The following is a 22285-nucleotide window of genomic DNA, read 5'->3' as shown; positions in this document are numbered from 1 at the left end:
ACATGCACTTATAAATAATTGGTATACTGTTTTTTATAATATTTATAATGTTAAATTATTCCCATTTTAATTTTTCATCACGCTTTTGTTCACAATCTAAAAGACACAGGCTGTAAAATATAAAGTAAAAAAAATCACTGCCAGTTTTTAGCTCACCTGAGCACAACGTGCTCATGGTGAGCTTTTGTGATCGCCTTTTGTCCGTTGTCCATTGTGCGATGTCAACATTTGCCTTGTTCACTCTCTAGAGGCCACATTTATTGTCTAATCTTCATGAAATTTGTTCAGAAGATTGGTCTTAATGATATCTTGGATGAGTTCGCAAATGGTTACGTTTGCTTGAAAAACATGGCTGCCAAGGGGCGGGGCATTTTTCCTTATATGGCTATAGTAAAATCTTGTTAACACTCTAGAGACCACATTTATTGCCCAATCTTCATGAAATTTGGTCAGATGATTCATCCCAATAATATCTTGGATGAGTTTGAAAATGATGCCGGTGGGTTGAAAAACATGGCAGCCAGGGGGCGGGGCATTTTTCCTTATAAGGCTATAGTAAAACCTTGTTAACGCTCTAGAGGCCACATTTATTTCCGATCTTCATGAAGCTTGGTCAGAACATTCATCCCAATGATATCTTTGATGAGTTTGAAAATGATGGCGGTTGGTTGAAAAACATGGCCGCTAGGGGGCGCATTTTTTCATATATGACTAAAGCAAAACCTTGTTAACACTCTAGTTATGTTATAAAGTGCTGCTTTAATGTATTCTTACAATGAAGACAATGTTAAGTTAATATCCGTCCTATTTTGCATATTAAACTTGCAATAATCTATAGATTTTTAAAATTAAATGACACCATAACCTCTTTAAAATTATTTATTTAATTCAGTTGCCCAATCTTCATGAACTTTGGTCAGAACATTTGTTTCCCGTGTAGTAAAGTTTGGTTTTATTATGTCATTATTATGTACCATTAACTGTATTATTTAATTTTTCATAACACAGAATTTTTATAATTAACTGTTTTAGTCATTATTACTTATGGTAAGCCTATCAACTAAGAGATAGCTGAAAGAAAGACAACATGTACACAATTTTGCAGTATCTATCTCCCTTGTTTAACCTGCTGAGTCATGTTTCCCAATCTATGTTTACTTCTGCTCTAGAATTTGTTTGACCCCTTGGTTTCATAACACTTAAAGGGTAAATACTTCAAAATGCATATTTTTCTAGTATAATGACATTTTTGGCTAAGTTGTAATTTCTTGTGTAAATCTGTACTTATTGTTTTGTCACATTTGTTATCAGTTTGTAGCAAATTAATCTATAATCGGAACTATTACTGATAAGCCATCTTTGAGAAATTCCCTGCAGATATTGATCATTGCAGTGTGTAACTTTTTACCACTCAGCTTTCTTAGCCAGGTTGTGTCTGATACTTTTAGAAAACCAGCATGAGTTGCCCTGAACAAATTGATAATGACCACAGACTGACAGAATCATGATTCCTAGGTACTTAATTACCCTCTCACTGTGCTCTATGCCAGATGTTAATATCAGTGGTCAGTAATGCAAGCTAGTTGAAGTGTTTGATATATTTTATTTCACAGAAGGAGTATTAAATGCATGTTTTTAACATTAACAAAAAATATGTAATTTAAATGGGAACTTCATATCAAAACAAGATTCCATAATAATTCACTCTATATAATCATATTTAAGATATGTTAACACATATCAAATAGATAATCTATGAAAACAAAGAAATAATTTCAATTCTAAGTTTCTGGAGATAGAAATCAGAATCAGAATAACCTTCAAAGTCAAGATTTACCTTTCTTATTTGCAGAGTTCATTTATCAAGATTTAATCATTTTGTATTAAAACGATGTCAGAAAATTGAAAATAAAACGGTAATGAATGATACACAATATTAATGAAATGAAATATAAAATCGATACATTTTCATATTTCTAAATTGTTTAGTGTAAAACAGCCTACTGTCGAATAATATGTTTATAAAATTATATTTAAGTAAACGGCAATACCTTTAGTTAGTTGAATTACAACCAATCAGCCGTGTCATCCTGACCTGAAATAAGCGTTTGTCGAATAAATATTTCCGCATTACATAAGTGCTCACAAAGTAACATAACCTGTAACCATCCCATGACCGGTTCACTTGTGTAAGCAAACGAGACCGCAATACCATACCTGGATACGACAGTTGAGTTGGAAAATGGTTTGTATCGGTTAAAAAACATGGCCGCCAGGGGGGGGGGGTCTTTTTCCTTGTATTTAAATAGTAAAAAAGCTTGTGAACACTCTAGAAGTCACATTTTTTGCCATATCATCATGAAATTTTGTCAAAACATTAGCTATGTGGATGTCTCGGATGAGTTTGAAAATGGTCGTGATAAGTGGAAAAACATGGGCACAAGGTGGTGGGGCAGTTTTCTTAATATGTATAAAGTGAAAACATGCAAACAGTCTAGAAGACACATTATCTTCATGAAATTTTGACATATCTTGGAAGAGTTAAAAAATGGTTCAGGTCTGTTAAAAAAAACTTGGCCGCCAGGGGGCCATTTGTTGTTCATTCTTCATGAAACTTGGTTAGAACATTATTGTGTTTCATTGATATCTTGGGCTGCAAAGAACAGGTCATTTCTTTTTTATCTCAGGTGAGCGACTTTGGGCCTTTCAGGCCCTCTTGTTTTGATGAATTATGACCTTTTTGTCTCTTTGACCACTGAAGAACATAGTGTCCAAACATGTGTTGAGGGGGCATCAGTGTCTGTGACACATTTCTAATTTTTTTTACAAAATTTCCAAAGATATACACAACCTTTGATCATTATTATTTTAATTTTTATTTCCTGTAGGAGACCATTTTGAGATGACACTTATGTTATTTTTCGCCATCTTTGTTTCCATGAGAAAATTTATTTTGCTTGCAATAGTCTTTTATACATATATATATATATATATATATTGATTTTACTAATATCCATATTAGTATTTCTATATTCTGTATATTTTATTGGTATTGTATATGTTAGTATTTGTATCCAGTATGATCATCATGATTATACTCATACAATAATTGTTGTTTTCATTTCTCATTAATTGTAGAGTGATTCGTATCGTATCATCACGATGATTATGCGTGTGCAATCATTGTTGTTTTCATTACTCATTCATTGCAGATTGATAGACTCGTATCGCATCATAACAATGATTATGCATGTGCAATAATTGTTGTATTCATTACTCATTCATTGCAGATTGATAGACTCGTATTGTATCATCACGATGATTATGCATGTGCAATCATTGTTGTTTTCATTACTCATTACTTGTAGGGTGGTATTAATATACTGCAACGTTTAGACTTGTATCATCATGATGATTATGCAAAAACAATAATTGTTGTTCTCATTTCTCATTGATTCTAGGGTGGTATATATCTCCTGCAACTTTTAGACTCGTACTGCTCCAGTTGGTCAGTGTTTGTAATGGCTGGCACCGAGTCAGTGTTGATAGGCTGGGTATATGGTAAGAGTTCCATAAACGGAGGAAATCACACCTCTTAACATTCTATGTTGTACTTTAGTTAACCCTTTGCCGCTCATATGCACTCTTTAAACATTTGTAGTCCCTCAGAAACTAAAATGAAAGACCTTTCTAAATAGATTCAAGTTTGAAAGTCTTAAGTTTCAACTTTAAAGATACTGATTAACAAAATGCAACATAAAACTTGAACAGGCTGCTAGCTACTCACAGGCTGTTCTGGTATAAAACAGGTTGCATATGGCCATTTATTACACTTTGCTTCAGAGTGGGAAAGGGTTAAGAATCCTGCACAAAAATTGTAACAAAAATAGTAAGTTGTAGTGTTGATTTTCAGTATGTAATGGTTTTGGCAATGAAGAATATGTTACAAAACCTTTATGCTTGTTTGTAGTGAGATGGGTAGGATTTGGTTTGGTGTTTTGCAAAAAATAAAAATCATAAAACTTGTACAACAATTTATGGCCTGATATTTCATAAATATGGTTGTCATTTCATTTTCTTTAACATTTAACATTGAGTGTTTGTTGTGTGACTAAAATGTTTGTGTGTGTGTTGTTGTGTTTTCATCTGTCAAAAGTGCCACATTATCTATTTACTATTTTCACTTTCATATAGTCAGCATATGTTATGAAAATTGATTATGAAAATTATACATTATGTATTTATTGCTGTATGGCTCATTATTAAATTGCCGTATTAACAATTCCTTCCAACCATTAATCTTTATTTATCATTGGCATGCTTTGTTTTATTTATCTGTATACTGTAAAATCATTTATATTCATCTGCATGAAATTTCACAAATAATAATTATCATGTAACTCGTGAAAATCCAACAAAGAAATGTAAAAAACTAATTGCAGTGCTTTGAAGTCAGTTCGAAAATGTAAAAAAACTTCCAAAAATAAAGACTTCCAAACTAGTGAAACAAAAGTTACGACAATTTCTCTGTAATTTTTGCTTCCTCTGTTTTTTGCTAATAAATAAGCTGATGATATACATTATCTTTCTACCTTAATCTGCCAAGATCTGCTTAAAGAGATTCTATACTATGGCAACATGCCGAGACCCCAATCCTACTGCAAAGGCTATCCCTTTACCATTTAGATATGTATTTTGACGCATTTGTAGTCCCTTAGAAAGTTGCATTAAATTAAATACCTTTCTTACTTAATTTAAGTTTTAAAGGCTTCATTTCCAACCCTAAGATACTGATGAGCAGCAAACAGCATAAAACCTGAACAGACTGCGAGTTACTTTTAGGCTGTTCTGGTTTTATGCTGGTTGCAAAAGTCATTTCCACTTAGCTTCTTATGGGGGAAAGGGCTATATACTGGTGTTTGTGTGGTCAGCAGTATGATGTCTGCTCATCATCCATCCTTAAAAGGACGGTGTGCATTGTCCTTTCACTGGGATAATGGGTCTTTATTCATGTTCATAAAGTGTCATCCCAGATAAGCCTGTGAAGTCAGCACAGGCTAATCAGGGACAACACTTTCTGCTTAAACTTGATGTTCTTTAGAAGAGACTTACTGATGTTATATTTGCTACATTTTCACTATTTCAGTGTTTGATATTGACTAGTTTGGACAACCCATTTCTTGTGCTAAGTGAAACATTTGACAAAAGCTGTTATTTCATTCTTATTTAAGGTTTTTAATTATTAAGGAAAGTGCTACCATTAAGACATGCAATTGTAAATTTGAAATAAAAAAGACACAAAGATCATACTTGTACTGTTTGCCAATAAAACTAGCAGAAAAGGGAAAAATGCTTGAATGTGTATTTATCAAATTTCTGTTGAATAAAACTATTGAAAGCAAAAAAAAACAAAAAAACTTTCAGCCCCAATATATGAAATATATGGACGAGGTTAATAAATACTATATATAAAAAAAACTATAAAAAAACTTGTTTTTCCCAGAAATTTATTGTTCTTGTATTGCAGTGTTGAACTTTACTTTTTTGTTGTTTCAGGTTTAAGGTAACTTTTTATGTTTAACCTACATACTTTATTTCTCTCTTGGTAGTGCTTTGATTGTGTCAAACACATCTTTCGGTATATTATTTTAAAATAATTTGATAACATGTATGTAAAATATCTATTAATGAATTAATTTGCAGGTTAACATCCATATTCTTTAAAGTATAAAAATGAAATCAATATGTGTATGAAATATGGTTCTTGATACTGGTGTTGAAGACATTATTATAAATATAATACTATATGGTAAAATTTACTTACAATTGTGAACTCTTTAATTAAAACTATTACACTTTCCTTAAATTTTTAGCTCACCTGAGCACAATGTGCTCATGGTGAGCTTTTGTGATCGCCTTTTGTCCGTCGTGCGTCGTCTGCAATCCGTTGTGCGGCGTCAACATTTGCCTTGATAACTCTCTAGAGGCCACATTTATTTTCCGATCTTCATGAAACTTGGTCAGAAGATTTGTCCCAATGTTATCTTGGATGAGTTTGAAAATGGTAACCTTTGCTTGAAAAACATCGCTGCCAAGGAGCGGGGCATTTTTCCTTATATGGCGATAGTAAAATCTTGTTAACACTCTAGAGGCCACATTTGTAGTCTGATCTTCATGAAACTCTGTCAGAAGATTCATCCCAATAATATCTTGGACGAGTTCGAAAATGATGTTGGTTGGTTGAAAAACATTGCCACCAAGGGGGCGGGGCATTTTTCCTTATATGGCTATAGTAAAACCTTGTTAACACTCTAGAGGCCACATTTATTGTCCAATCTTCATGAAATTTGGTCAGAATATTGGTCCCAATGATATTTTGGATGAGTTTGAAAATAATTACGTTTGCAAGAAAAACATGGCTTCCAAGGGGCGGGACATTTTTCCTTATATGGCTATAGAAAAATCTTGTTAACACTCTAGAGGCCACATTTACTTTCCGATCTTCATGAAACTTGGTCAGAAGATTCATCCCAATAATATCTTGGACGAGTTCAAAAATGATGCCGGTTGGTTGAAAAACATGGCTGCCAGGGGGCGAGCATTTTTCGTTATATGGCTTTAGTAAAACCTTGTTAACACTCTAGAGGCCACATTTATTTTCCGATCTTCATGAAACTTGGTCAGAAGATTTGTCCCAATAATATCTTGTTATCTCAGGTAGGGACTATGGGCCTTTCAGGCCCTCTTGTCTATATTTCAGGCCATTTGCTACAATAATTCTTTAAAAAAATAAATAATTAAAGGCAATATAAAGCAAATGTACTTATTATTATTTAAAAGCTACTAAACATTAGGTACGAATATGATGTTAGGCGAATTAGAATTAGTTTAAATATAATTCCTTTTATACACAATTGTTGATCTCAGTTTCAGTTAATATGCATATATTTCGCTTGCGATTTTCCAATAAAACCCCAACTATTTTTACATTAGCACGATTAATCATGTGAATCCACTGCAGGGTTCATCCTAACACACATGGCTGTCAGATATTAGTTCTGTACATGTTTGATGCTGATGAGCATGTCATCTTGGCTTTCTGAAATATTTATGTACATATATATAAAAACTGAAAATATATCTATAGATGCATTAGCATATATTTGGCTTACCAATAGAAAAAAATGCTTTGAACAATTAATTTTAATGGGTTTTAAAGCAGGATGATTTCAAAGTAATATTATTTAAACCTCTTTTGTTTATTTGAAGAAAAAAACAAATTTTATTTAAAACAAAATGTCGTCCTAATAATATATTTAAACCCATCTAAAAAATGTGTATTCCCTAAGAAGTACTTTTTTTCCTGTGTTGTAAAAGAACATATGTGGTTGTTGCAGGTACTGACCGGTTCATGCAGGATGTTGCCATGATGATTGGGGACATGAGCAGATGGCGACTCTTCTTCAAGATATTCCTGCAGTTCCTCTCACCTCTGACCTTAGCTGTATGTTGGGAAATTATTTAACAATCCTGTTTATGTATCCCCCCCCCCTTCATTTCTGGAAAACAACAATGTCACCAGTGCTGTTATCAATCAAAGACTGCTTTGTAAAATGAACAATAGAAACAATCTTGATCAGAAAAAGAAAATCTCACCATTTTAAAAGATAAAGTTGATAGGAAGGGGTTTTAAGATGACAACTTGTCAGTTTAACAGAGAGCTATCTTGATTATTTTCTGTTTGTTTTTTACGTTATAAAATACAAAGTGATAGTTGAACAGTGAAGTCAATTAAGCTGCATTATACAAAAGCTGAGCTTAATGCATGGGTTAAGTATTGCCCCTGATTAGCCTGTTAAGTCCACGCAGGAAGTTCATGGACAACAATAATGTTTGAAGGAAGTCTGTTCTTAAAGAATAAATAGTTGAGAACGAAAATGGCATCCTTGGTTAGCCTGTGCATTCTGTACAGGCTTATCTGGGTCAACACTTGACACACATGTATTAAGCCTCGTTATCCTTGGACAGTGGCTGATTGATCAAGCCCCTGATTTTATTCTCTCGCCAGCATGTTATGTGATATATCTATCAGCATATTATGTACCATCCAAAGTTGTTAGTAAGGAAAGGGTTATTTCCATCTGCATCTTCTATTCTTACAGTTTGTGTTCATATTCAACATCATCAAGTACCAGCCCATGAAGTTCGGGAAGTATGAGTACCCGGGGTGGGCTGACGGTCTGGGTTGGATCCTTGCTCTGTTCCCTCTGATCTGGATTGCCTCCTCCATGGTCTGGAAGGTCTGTCAGGTCAAGGACCCCAACATGACCACTATAGAGGTATGGTAGATGGGACTGCATTTTAAGCATATTGGAAGACTGATAAAATGTCTAAATAGACCTTGTGCAGACTGTAACTTCACCATGCTTTGAACAATTAGAAATTTCTTTGCACTAATGTTTCCCAATGTGAGACAGTGTCAGGTTCAAAACCATTTTGTTTCCTTCAATGTCAAAGTCAAACTTTGAGATTAAAGGTTAAAATGACTTTGCACTATTGCTTAACTTATATAAAGGGGTGAAAACTATGTGGCTATGAGGTGAAGACTACATTAGATTGTTTCAGAAAGAAGACTTATTGACTCTTATAATGTAACCTTGAATTGTAGGATTTTAAATTAACATGGCACATTAGGCATAAGAAGCACTTTGTTTCCTTGGAACTTGCAGACCAAAAATTAAAAAAATACAGCATTGAGTTCAAGATTGTATGTCTTTGTTGAAGCGATGTATAGAGGTATTAACTGCTATCAGTGACAGCTATTGTTTAAGTGCAACTTATAATATAATGAAATATTTTCTCAATTTACTTGCAACTTTGATTAACCAAAATATGAGCTTTGCTCAGTGAAGAGAAGTCCTGATGCATGTGCGTAAAGTGTCGTTCCAGATAAGCTTGTGAAGTCCGCACAGGCTAATCAAGAACGACTCTTTCAGCTTTGATTGTATTTTTAGCTTACCTGAGCACGTTCACCTGAGCACAACGTTCTCATGTTGAGCTTTTGGGATCGCCTTTTGTCCGTCGTGCGTCCGTCGTCAACATTTTGCCTTGTGAACACTCTAGAGGCCACATTTATTGTCCGATCTTCATGAAACCTGGTCAGAACATTTGTCCCAATGATACCTAGACTGAGTTCGAAACTGGGTCATGCTGGATCAAAAACTTAGTCAATTGGTCAAACAAAAGAAAAACCTTGTGAACACTGTAGAAGTCACATTTGATGCCCAATCTTCATGTAACTTTGTCAAAATGTTTGTCTTAATGATATGTTGGTTGAGTTCAAAAATTGTTCTGGTCCGTTGAAAAACATGGCCACCAGGGGGCGGGGCAGTATTCCTTATATGGCTAATAAGAAACCTTGTGAACTCTTTTTAAGTCACAATTTTTGCCCAATCATCATGAAACTTGGTCAAAACATTGGTTTCATTGATATCTCGGACGAGTTCGAAAATGCTCCAGATCGGTTAAAAAACATGGCCACCAGGAGGCGGGGGCGGTTTTCCTTATATGGCTATTGTAAAACCTTGTTAACACTCTAGAAGCCACATGTAATTTGTTCAGAAGATTGGTCTCAATGATATCTTGGATGATTTAAAAAATGGTTACGTTTGCTTGAAAAACATGGCTTCCAAGGGGCGGGGCATTTTTCCTTATATGGCTATATGTGGCTTTAGTAAAACCTTGTGAACACTCTAGAGGCCACATTTATTGTCCAATCTTCATGAAATTTGGTCAGAAGTTTTGTCTTAATGATATCTTGGATGAGTTTGAAAATGGTTGAGTGTGCTTGAAAAACATGTCCGCCAAGGGGCGGGGCATTTTTCCTTATATGGCTATATATATGGCTATAGTAAAATCTTGTTAACACTCTAGAGGCCACATTTATTGTCCAATCTTCATGAAACTTTTTCAGAAGATTCATCCCAATAATATCGTGGACGAGTTAAAAAATGATGCCAGTTGGTTGAAAAACATGGCCGCCAGGGGGCGGGGCATTTTTCCTAATATGGCTATAGTAAAACCTTGTAAACACTCTAGTGGCTACATTTATTTTCCGATCTTCATGAAACTTGGTCAGAAGATTTGTCCTAATGATATCTTGGATGAGTTCGAAAATGGTTTCGGTTGCTTAGAAAACATGGCCACCAGAGGGCGGGGCATTTTTCCTAATATGGCTATATATCATGCTTTAGTAAAACCTTGTTAACACTCTAGAAGCCATATTTATTTTATGTCACAATGAAACTTTGTCAGAAGATTTGTCCCAATGATATTTTTGACAAGTTTGAAAATGGTTCCAGTTGCTTGAAAAACATGGCCACAAGTGGGCGGGGCATTTTTCCTTATATGGACTTATGAATCTTCATGAAACTTTGTCAGTATATTTGTTTAAATGATATCTTTAATATGTATGAAAATGGTTCTGTTCTGTTGAAAAACGTGGCTGCCAGGGTGTTCACTAGTCTTGAAAGTTGGTAAAAACATTTTGTTCTAATGACATCTTGGGCTGCACAGAACAGGTCTGTTCCTTTGAATCTCAGGTGAGCGACTTTGGGCCTTTCAGGCCCTCTTGTTCATTTTTAAGAAGACTTTTCTTGATGAAAATCAAGATTAGACGGAAAGTTTGTCCCTGATTAGCCTGTGCAGACTGCACAGGCTTATCTGGGTGCCACACTTAACGCACATGCATTAAAACCCCTTTTCACAGAGCACTGCCCATATATTTTATGTTTGTTTGTAGAAAGTAAAGTTCCTTTTGAAGCCGTCCCCGGAATGGGGCCCTGCCCACAAAGTGCCAAAGTATGAGGACGTCAACCATGAAATCAACGGCGAGAGGAATATAGAGAACCCCAACTTTAGCAGCAATGATAGCGTTACCCATGCTTGAAACTAAAGCAGGAAATCATCCATGAAAAGAATCTCGTTTGTTTAAAGCTCAATTTGGTAACACAGACGGAACTTTTGAATCATCAGGTTGTTTTTTTTTATGAGAAATACGTTCCATTTTGTGAAGTATTGAAATATTATGGAAGATCTAGTTGATTTCGTACACTTTTACTTAATTTGGTTATTGTTAAGAGATTTCTAATATATTGCAAAATATAGAAAGTACCTGAGTATGCTTTTGCTAAATTTATTTGAAACATGTCTATGGTATATTTTATATATTGATTAAGGAATGCGTTATTCCATCAGTTAGTGTACATCATCTTCTGTGTGAAATTGAAGACATTTAAGTAAAGATCTGATGTCACCAACATTTTAAACCAAAAGCAATATAAACTTAACGCCTTATCAAAGGTTAGCTCCTATTAAAAAAATAACAGTCAGAACTCGGTAAATGCAGGAATTAGAAGTTGTGAAAAGTGCTCAAGGATGTAAAAGTAATGGAAAACTAATTTTTATCAATTAGCTTTAATCTCTGTTACCAAATTCAGCTTCTAATGATGAAATAGTGCATGAGATCATGGGGTGATGTGGTCAAGCCCTCCCCTTGATAAGACCTCTAAAGCTATGACCACTGTCAAGGGCCGAGTGAAGAAAGCAAAGAATCGCGTTGAGTTTACGCGTTGCATAAACAAATGCCTCAATTCCCATTGCCATGTTCTGCACTCTAGGGTCAGGTTGTCCTAGATTGAAAAGAAATGTTTTTTGAGAATGTAAGACAATTGAATGGGATTGTTTTTTTTTGTTCGTACCAAGCAACAATGAAGTTGTTGTTTGCATTATCATCATTCTGCATGATTCTGAGGAAACTTACTGGGGCATTAATGGTGAAGCTTTTATTATGCATACAAAATCAATAGTGAGAATCTTGTTTTGATCTGAATAGCTCCAATCTGAGGTATTTATCTACCTGCTTGTGTGAAGTCAAAATGTGTGCAACATTTAAATTATTGTATGCAGGTATTTTGTCATTATTGAGGATTATTTACGATTAATGTCTGATATATAAGAGCATTGCTAGGGGTGAATCTAGTCTTGAAAATAACTGGAAATATTTAAAAACTGGCCTGATGTATTTTAACTGTATATTTCAAGACTGGTCTATGTTTTAACACTGGTATGATTTATAGCTAAACTGGTATGATTTATTTCTAAACTGTTGCAGGGATCTGGTCGTACATTTATTGTTTTAATTTTATTTCAATTTTATCTGAATGTATGTTAGTGTTATGATTAATGCTCAGCTCGTTTTGAAATTGTTGGATTATTTATTTTGGCTTAATGATAAACAAATCCCAAACTCAGTTTTATATAGTGCTTTATTTTATGTTTTTCCTTTTGTTTCATAGGGAAATATCAGTGATTTAAAAACAATAAAGCACCCTATCGAAACAACCATGGCAATTGAGAAAATGACAGTAACAATTATGTTTTGTTTAAGTGCTTTATTGTGAAATGATGTTGTTTTTTAACATTATAATTTCAGCATTATTCTCTAGTTTAACTCTTTTAAAAAAGTAAATAGTTTGTGGAAAAAACATAAAATAAAAAGAAAATGTGTTGGTGTTTGGTAGATTACCGGGTATATATTTGTATTTACTCGTGGCTAAGTAAAGTATGAAATTAATAATTTCTCGGATAACTCATGAATTAAAATTAATAATCATATAAAACTAACAAATATCCTTTATATTGTCAAGGGTTTTCTTGAACTTCACAAAAGTCGAGTGTTTGGGTCATTCAGTTTCTGATTAATTGTTGTCTGAGTGTTCAAGTCTGGGGTAAGTAGTTTTGGTAACGGACTCTTTAAAAAAAAAACTGAGAGCTTAATAAAAGACAAAACAGTATTACTGGAATTATTTTGGCCTTTAAGTCTATGTATGGTGAATAGAAAATATTAGTATTTATGCATTTGAATTATTTGCCTTATACTTGTTTTGTCACATATTTACCACTTTTGTGTTGTTCTTTGCTGTCTTTGATGTTAATCAAGCACAGTGCTTAAAAGTTAAACAATTTATTCTTTGCCCAAATTTTAATGCACATGTGTGTTTTTGTTCCTCTGATACTAACTAACTGAGCAGTATAGAAGACTTTCGATCTTAACATATTTATGAAACTTATGTTTCGAGAAATGGTGTTAAAATTGTTACCTTTTCTAAAAGCAGGAATTCATGGACGTTTTTGTCAGACGCATTTACAGCTGTTTGGTATTAGATGGAGCATTTATTGTAGACACCATTTTATTTTGTTCTGTTGTCCTTCTTTTTAATATTTAATATATGCTGATGATATCTGATTGCCTGAATGTAGTATGCACATATGGGTAAAAAATATATGAAAGAAGTATTTATTGTTAAGCTTTATTTGTGTGATTCACATCAACTTCTTTGCATTATTCAGTAGATTGAAATTTGCCATTGTACAACTCTGTGGTTTCATATATTAAACTTTCTCTGTGAATTCCTATAAAATGGATGTTGGAAAGTGCATAATGTAACATCATTGAGTATAGTTTCAGTTGATTTTTTTTGTCATGACTTATATCCCCAAATAAAAAGCTTACCACTACTGTCAAACAACTTTGTTGGCTCTTAACTTGTTTGTAATGTTCTACATTTAATATTTAAAGTGCATATGTTTGTATTATTTTTATTCCCTATATAAAAGTATTATTCTGTGTTCAGCTATTGTCTTTAATGAAGTTGTAATGTTGTTTACATATTCACACAAGATTTTAAGGTTATTTTAAGAAGATCTTAGATTATATATTTGTTTGTTTTAATTTTACTTATGAGCTTCACTGGCCAGATTTTTCATGAAAACCATGACTGGCCTCTAACATGTTAAAAGATTTGTTGTGTCATTTAATCGCTCATCATAGCTTTAGAACCATTCATCTCTAATAATTGCTCAAATTTGTCCTTTTCATGATCATTTGAGCCAGATTGTTGGAAGACTGGGATTAATGCATGTGCATAAAGTAAGTCAGCGCATGATTATCAGAGACAATGCTTTCCGCTTTTATTGAATTTTTCAGGATATAGAGAATACTAGGTAAGCGTTTAATAGAGAGAAGTTTATGTTGGGAGGCTTAAAACGCCGGGAGCGCAAGCCTTGGCGAGCGCTTTCGGTGTTCAAGCCAAGCACATAAACTTCTCTCTATTCAACTCTAATCCTAGTGTTCTATTTATCCCATCGCATTTTTACTAAACAAGAAAAATAACAAACAAACGTGGCATGTTTGGAAACTTCAAAAACAATGAAACACAGCGAATGATTGTTTGTCTATTAATGACGTCATTTGTCTGTGCATGCGACAGGTTTATTCAACAAGAGGCTAGAGGGATAGAGGCTAGTCTATTCCATGGGGTGTTATACCGTCAATGTCTTGGTGAAGATGGAATAAAAGGAAATAATTATGTTCTAGATGAAATTTACTTAATGTGGAAAGTTTAATCCCTTGTTTCCCTGTGTGGACTGCACTTTACGCTCATGCATTAAGCTGGTTTGCCTAGATCACAGCTCATTTGTTCTGGTGCTGAATTGTTTATTTATTTATATATACACTTTAATCCACTTTCATTTGAACCAATCAATATTTCATTGATAAAATGTCTTGTAGCTGCAAATCTTACAAGTCATGTTTTAACATGAAAAAGTATGTAAAAAACTAAAGCTCATTTTTAAATTAGTCAAGTTCAGAATGGTATTCTTGGAGATTTGTTGAATCACTTTTAGAAATTATATTGTTTTGCATTTTTAGAACAAAAACAAGTATTGCAAAATGGATACCAGGAATTTTCATGCAGATAAAATATAGATTATTGTTTGTATTGACTGAAGTAGTGTCATGTGTTAGTTTTTATGTCCCCCACTATAGTAGTGGGGGACATATTGTTTTGGCCCTGTCTGTTGGTTGGTCTGTTGGTTGGTCTGTTGGTTGGTTGGTTTGCGCCAACTTTAACATTTGCAATAACTTTCGCAATATTGAAGATAGCAACTTGATATTTGGCATGCATATGTATCTCATGGAGCTGCACATTTTGAGTGGTGAAAGGTCAAGGTCATCCTTCAAGGTCAAAGGTCAAATATATGGGTCAAAATCGCTCATTTAATGTACACTTTTGCGGTATTTCAATATTCAAGATAGCAACTTGATATTTGGCATGCATGTGTATCTCATGGAGCTGCACATTTTGAGTGGTGAAAGGTCAAGGTCATCCTTCAAGGTCAGAGGCAAAATTATGTGGACAAAATCGCTCATTTTATGAGTACTTTTGCAATATTGAAGATAGCAACTTGATATTTGGCATGCATGTGTATCTCATGGATCTGCACATTTTGAGTGGTGAAAGGTCAAGGTCATCCTTCAAGGTCAGAGGTCAAATATATGTGGCCCAAATCGCTTATTTTATGAATACTATTGCAATATTGAAGATAGCAACTTGATATTTGGCATGCATGTGTATCTCATGGAGCTGCACATTTTGAGTGGTGAAATGTCAAGGTCATCCTTCAAGGTCAAATATATGGGTCAAAATTGCTCATGTAATGTCACTTCTGCAATATTGAAGCTAGCAATTTTATATTTGAAATGCATGTGTATCTCATGGCGCTGCACATTTTGAGTGGTGAAGGGTCAAGGTCAAGGTCATCCTTCAAGGTCAAACGTCATATAGGGGGACATTGTGTTTCACAAACACATCTTGTTAATTTTTGCACAATTTCTTGATGATTTTTCCTTAATAGTAAAAGCCCATTGATGATTGAAGAGTTTTTAGGTGATTTTTTAACTATGATCAGCATTAATTGCCTATCACAATGTATTATTTTAAGTGACAAATAATATATACATTTGTATTTGCACATTTTAATTGAGGTTTTATATGTTAAATTTGGAATCTCAATATTTGTTCATGCTTTAACATATGTTAATGCTCACTTTTTACAGTGTTTCTGTTAATGTATTTACATCTTGCATTTTCTCTTTGCACTGCATCTGCATATGTGTTATGTTTTTAAAAAGGCTTACACTCTTATACGTATACATGTGTGTGTTTTTTTGTTATTGAGAACAGTTCACTGTCTACATTCTTGTTATATATGCTTCCATTTGTGAAGGTCATTAGATTTGAACAACTACAGTTTACATTTGGTCAAAGCTTGGGATATCTATCGATGGTTATAAGACAACGATAAATTTTCTCAGTTTTGTACAAAACTCATTGATGGAAATGAATGTTAAATGGAGTGTTGATAGTTCGTATAATAAAAAACCTGTACCATGCACACTGATGACGAAAATTACATAAAAGTATAAATTTGTATAAAATTTACTATTAATTTTAGTTGACAAACGGGCCTCACATTATGTGTAGAGCTATAACATACATCAAAGGTTCTCAGATGGATGCATTGTTTACAAACACTTGTTCTGCTGTTTTTCTCACAATAACCTCCTCACATGTTCCAGCCTTATTGGTTGTTTTTATTTTTGTCAAAATGGAGCCTTGTCCTGGTAAAAGTGGGCATGTGTGTCAAGTTGTGTCCCACATAAGCCTAATCAAGGACAACCTTTTCCTCTTTTATGGAAAGTTTTGTTTAAGAAAATTTCTTCTATACAAAAAACAAGTCCAGGCAGAAAGTTTGGTCGCTGATTGGCCTGTGCAAATTGCACAGGCTATTTTGAGACAACACTTTGCATATTAGTTATGCCCAGTTTTCCCATAGCGAGGCACAATTGTTTACTGTATAACATGACTGTTGTCTGAGTTTACACACCTCTTGTGATAGTTGCCAACACTCTTACTTACTTTACTGTTACTGTTACTTGACCCTTGATTTGTTAAATGTTTACATTTATTGTTTTTGAATTGCATATTTGTAATTTAATGGAACTATTTATTATGTCCCCAACCTCTTTGAAAAAGTAGGGATATGTTGTTTTTCACCTTTCAGTCAGTTGTTTCTTCTTGATATTAATGAGGACACTTTGGTACAGGTTAATTCAGAGAAAAGTAAAGGCTGTCGCTTTTTATTTTAAGGTTAGATGGTCAAAAATCAAGGCAACGGGTTATGTTTGTGATATGGAATTTGTTTCCACATAATGTCTCAAGAACACTTCACCCTGACATCATCCAAATTAAAAAAGATATTAAGGTCAAGGTCAAAAGGGCTTGTAACATAAAAATTGTTTCCGCCATAGACAATTTTGTATCAATAGGATATCTTGGTTACATTTTGTCTAAAATTATTAAATTATGCAAGTTCTATAGGTAAGAGTTCTAAGTATATAAGAAAGTCCTTTAACGACTGCAAGTATTGACGACTTTGCTTCAAGTCTTAGGGCAACACCTCATGTTAATATGTACCTTTATTAATCTAACAGGCAAATGTTTGTAAAATGATCTGATGTTTAAGATCTGATGTTTAAAGTTTTGTCCGTTTTTACTTTTTTAGTGAAACACTTCTTGTTGCAGTGTTTGATCTGAATATGTTCATTTATTTTGTGTCTGTACATAATTCTAGCACATTTATTGTGTATATCGGTTTTCTGAGTTTTTTGGCCCTACCTGGGTAGCTATTAATACTTCTTTTTGCAACTTAAATTAAGTTTGAACAAAACAGCTAGCATATCATAAGGTGAACAACTAGCTTAGAACACCTATATATTTTCTGTTGGTGATTTTGGTGTTAAAGCTTTTAGTGATTTGGTGATTGTTATGCTCATGTTTATCAGATAATCTGTCTTATTGTATATTTATTTTATGTGTAATTATTAACAAATATATACATACTTCCTGGAATTCTTACCACGTATAGAAGTATTCTTTCAAGTAATAGCAAGTCAGTGTTGGAAAGATCTTATATTTTCTTATTTTTAGCTAACCTGATTGCTCAGGTGAGCTTTTGTGACCGGTCTTTGTCTGTCGTCCATCTGTCCACATTTGTTCGTAAACACTCTAGAAGCCTGATTTATTGTCCGATCTTCATGAAACTTGGTCAGAAGCTTCGTCCCAATGAAATCTCGTTTGAGTTTGAAACTGGGTCGTGCCGGGTCGAAAACTAGGTCACTAGGTCAAAAAAAGGAAAAAACTTTTAAACACTGTAGAAGTCACATTTCATGCCCAATCTTCATGTAACTTTGTCAAATTGTTGGTCTTAATGATATGTTGGTTGAGTTCAAAAGTGGTTCTGGTCCATTGAAAAACATGGACGCCAGTGGGCGGGGCAGTTTTCCTTATTTAGCTAAGTTTTTTTTTCTAAGTAGATTTCTTGTAAACACTCTAGAAGTCATAATTTTTGCCCAATCATCATGAAAGTTGGTCAAAACATTGGTTTTATTGATTTCTCGAACGAATTCGAAAATGGTCCAGATCGGTAAAAAAAAAACATGGCTGCCAGTGGGCGGGGCATTTTTCTCTAAATGTATATAGTGAAAACATGTGAAGACTCTAGAAGTCACATTTTTGGCCCAATTTTCATGAAATTTGGTCAGAACATTTGTTTCCTTGATACGAGAGTTGAGTTAAAAAATGGTTCCGGTCAGTTGAATAACATGGCTGCCGGGGGGTGGGGGGCAGTTTTCTTATATTTACATAGTAAAAAAAGCTGGTGAACACTCTAGTAGTCACATATTTTGCCCAATCATCATGAAACTTGGTGAAATGATTGGTTTTATATATATCTCAGATGAGTTCACGAATGGTCCCAATCGGTCATATAACATGGCCGCCAGGGGGGGGGGGGGGGGGGGGGGGGCAGTTTTCCTTATGTGACTAGAGAGAAACCTTGTGATCGAACACTAAAGAAGTCTCATTTTTTGCCTAATTACGTGAAACTTAGTCAATACATTGGTTTTATTGATTTCTCAGACAAGTTGGAAAATGGCTCAGATCGGTGAAACACTTTTAGCTCACCTGATTGCTCAGGTGAGGTTTTAGAATTGATCTTTGTCTGCCGTCCGTTCGTCCACATTTGGTTTGTAAACACTCTAGCATTCACACTTCACAAGCATTCTTTATGAAAGTTGCTGAAAGATCTCAGTCAAGTTTGATAATGAGCAAAATCACATAATTAATGCCATAATTATTGCCCTTAGATTGTCCAAATGTTCATTATATTATATAAAATCCTTGTAAACACACTAGAGGTCACAATTTTGTCAGATTTTATGAATCTTGGTCAAAATATTTATTTTTGGAAGCAAAGTTTGATGTTTGGTAAGGGGGGTCAACTCAAAATATAGGTCACCAGGTAAAATCTTACAAAAACACTCCATATGCCAGAGTTTTGGTTCAATAATGATGAAACTTGACCAGGATGTTTGTCTGGACAATATCTAGGTCAAGTTTGACGTTTGGTAAAGATTAAATGAACCGACTCAGGTGAGCGAACTAGGGCCATCTTGGCCCTCTTGTTTTATTTTACTCACTGCTTATAGAATCTCGCTTGTTTTTATTAAAGCTTGGCTCTGGAAAAACATGGCTTAATGCATGTGCGTCCCAGTTAAGCCAGTCCAATCTGTAACTGAAAGTGTTGTCATTGATAAGTATGTGCTTAATGCACAGGCTAACATGAGATGACACCGGGATTACGTATTAAGCCACTTTATTGCAGAGTAAGGTTCATTTGTATGTATCTACACATAGTGAATTGTTTGTGCATTTTTTATCTTGGTCTGTCTTTTGACAAGTTCTTAAAAAACAAAATGGTGACAAACAGTACAGATAATTGGAAATAACTTGTTTCAAATGACAGATTTTGTTTAAAAATACATAGACATTCCTCAAGGTATCCTTAACCCTTTACCACTTACATATGTATTTTGATGCATTTGTGGTCCCTTAGAAAGTAAAATTCAATGAAAGACTTTTCTTATTAGATTCATGTTTTTAAGGCTTTATCTCCAAACATTAGATACTGATGACAAGCAAACGGCATAAAACCTGAACAAACTGCAAGTAACTCGCAGACTGTTCTGGTTTTATGCTGTTTTCACATAGCCATTTTCACTTTGCCGCTGAGTGGAAAAGGGTTAAACATAACCAGTACTCAAAAATTGTTCCTTAATATTGAGATTCTATGTCTCATAATAATGGATGAATTACTAGTAATTTGTTTCTAGTAAAACATGTTTTGTTTGGCAAAATACAATCAATGTACACAACTACTTTTTGCTTTTGGAAACGTTTAACATGTACATATAATTTGTTTGAAAGGGTAATGCACAGTGGTCTCTTGATAAACTTGAAAGAATACTCATTCAAATAAAATAATATCGCCTTACAAAATCATTTCTGATATTACTTTGAATTAGCTACTTCTATTCCTATTCATTTGAGTCTTAAGGCAGCTTGTGTTTTATTCAGTGTTTAACCTGACATAAAAATGATTTTGTAAATATTATACATTGTGTTATTGCTGTGACTTTCCTATTTTGGTGTGGTTAGGTGCTGTTCTCTTTGTTAAATTTTATATTGGGCAGTACAGTATCTTCAACTATGATCATCACTCTCATTTATGGACATGTCTAGCTTCTTAGGGATTTGTCAAGTGGTTTGCTGCCATTGATATCATGTTGAATTTTTGTTGCATGCAACACGTGATTGGGTATAAATTTCTTCTTTGTTAGTTGTAGTTGTAGATCTTTATTTAGCTTTAGCTTGAATCTCTTCTGTGATTTTTTGAGCTGTGGTTTTCATTGTTTTCACTTTTTTTCTTCACTATATTCATAAAGTGGTGACTAGTTTTAGTTAAAACTTACAGACTTACTAATAATTGTTTTCTTTGAATTAATTTGTGTATGTCTAAATCAATTGAAATGAAAACCTGTATTTAGAAAAGTGACATTCTATGAATAAAACATGGGGTTGAGATTTAACACTATCATCTGTATATTACTTCACTTACTGACAATATATGTATATAGCAGTGTTCAGGGCGTTTGCTTTGTTCTTACTCCCAATTCAAACAAGCTGTCTGGACGGCATTCCTGCATGTATTGGTAAAAAGTGTTGTATGCAAAAGACAAGACTTAAAAAAGTTGTGTACATGTGTTAAATAATTTAATATTAATTTCAGTGAATTGCATTGATCCAACTTAATTTCATGAGGAAACTCAAATCTACTTATATGGTATTTATAATTAATAAATGGCATAATAACAATTGAAGTGATGATGGAAATTTTATTTACACATAACATACTAGTAGATGCAAAGGTATGATATTGATGATGAAATAAATCAATACATGCCATGGGGCTATCTTTATTGTTTTGTACAATACATAGATATAAGTACACAAATGTATTTTGCTTAATACAATTCACAGAAACACATACATATATATACAATAAATAGTTACACATGCTCAATGTTTTTTTTCAATACATAGATACAAACAGACTCGTGTAATATGCTTTATTTAATAGCATATACAAACATACTAAAGTGTTAAGTTTTTGAGAGACAAATGAACAAAATATACTTTCTTTAAAAAACAAACAGCATATATTCAAATGTATGAAGTAAATGTGCTATTCTACTATACATAGATACAAAATGACAAAGGTACTTAACATTCTACATTACATAGACAAAAATAGACAAAAGAACTTGGCATTCTACGTTACATTGATAACAAGAGATGTGTTCGTCAGAAACACAATGCCCCCTACTGTGCCGGTATAGAAATAATCCCTTTAAAGCTTATTACTTCCCTTGGATTTTGTCCAATCCAACCGGGGGGGGGGGGGGGGGGGGGGGGGTCTGTAGACAGTCAAAATGACCAAGTCAGACATTACTGACAACCAAGGCCTGTGGTTTATCGAAGAGATCATAGCCAGAGTTCATCATGTACCTATCGACATAGGTCCAGAGGTATGCAATGAACCCTACATTTCACAAATTAGTGCAGTCAAGAAATGATAACTATATCATTTAAAAAAAAACGTTGACAAATCAGTCATTTGAGTTATAAATAATCAAATAAAAAATATGTACAGTAACTGTGAAAAGAAGTTAAATTCTTTGTAAGGAAATATATAATATGTGATTTATAATTATATAAATTACTTTCCTTGAAAATAATTGTCTCTAACAAATCTCTATTTTTAGTAGCAAATAATTAAAAGCCACTATCTATTTTTAGTAGCAAATAATTAAAAGCCACTACCGTGACTGTAGATTCACCACTCAATGTGCAGCTCCATGAGATACACATGCATGCCAAATATCAAGTTGCTATGTTCAATATTGAATAATTATCTCCCT

At 33.8% G+C, this 22285-nt stretch overlaps 1 protein-coding gene across 6 annotated transcripts in view; it reads left to right on the top strand.

The window, feature by feature from the left end:
* The window catches only part of LOC127850429 (sodium- and chloride-dependent glycine transporter 1-like), a 163739-nt gene that overhangs the window by 46807 nt on the left and 94647 nt on the right, over positions 1-22285 (top strand). For 2 of the 6 annotated variants that reach the window (XM_052383480.1, XM_052383462.1), the window contains exons 13-16: positions 3462-3561; positions 7398-7504; positions 8163-8339; positions 10802-20948. In XM_052383480.1, coding sequence (XP_052239440.1) covers positions 3462-3561; positions 7398-7504; positions 8163-8339; positions 10802-10948 — 531 coding nt within the window. In that variant the 3' untranslated portion in view covers positions 10949-20948. Of the gene's footprint in view, positions 1-3461; positions 3562-7397; positions 7505-8162; positions 8340-10801; positions 20949-22285 lie in introns of those variants that run through there. The other 4 variants (XR_008035295.1, XR_008035306.1, XR_008035303.1 and 1 more) reach the window with 4 other exon arrangements.

The sequence above is a fragment of the Dreissena polymorpha genome, chromosome 1 (assembly GCF_020536995.1).
Source record: "Dreissena polymorpha isolate Duluth1 chromosome 1, UMN_Dpol_1.0, whole genome shotgun sequence".
Classification (NCBI taxonomy): domain Eukaryota; kingdom Metazoa; phylum Mollusca; class Bivalvia; order Myida; family Dreissenidae; genus Dreissena; species Dreissena polymorpha.
The sequence above is the reverse complement of the archived record's forward strand: the minus strand, read 5'-3'. Positions and strand labels throughout refer to the sequence as shown.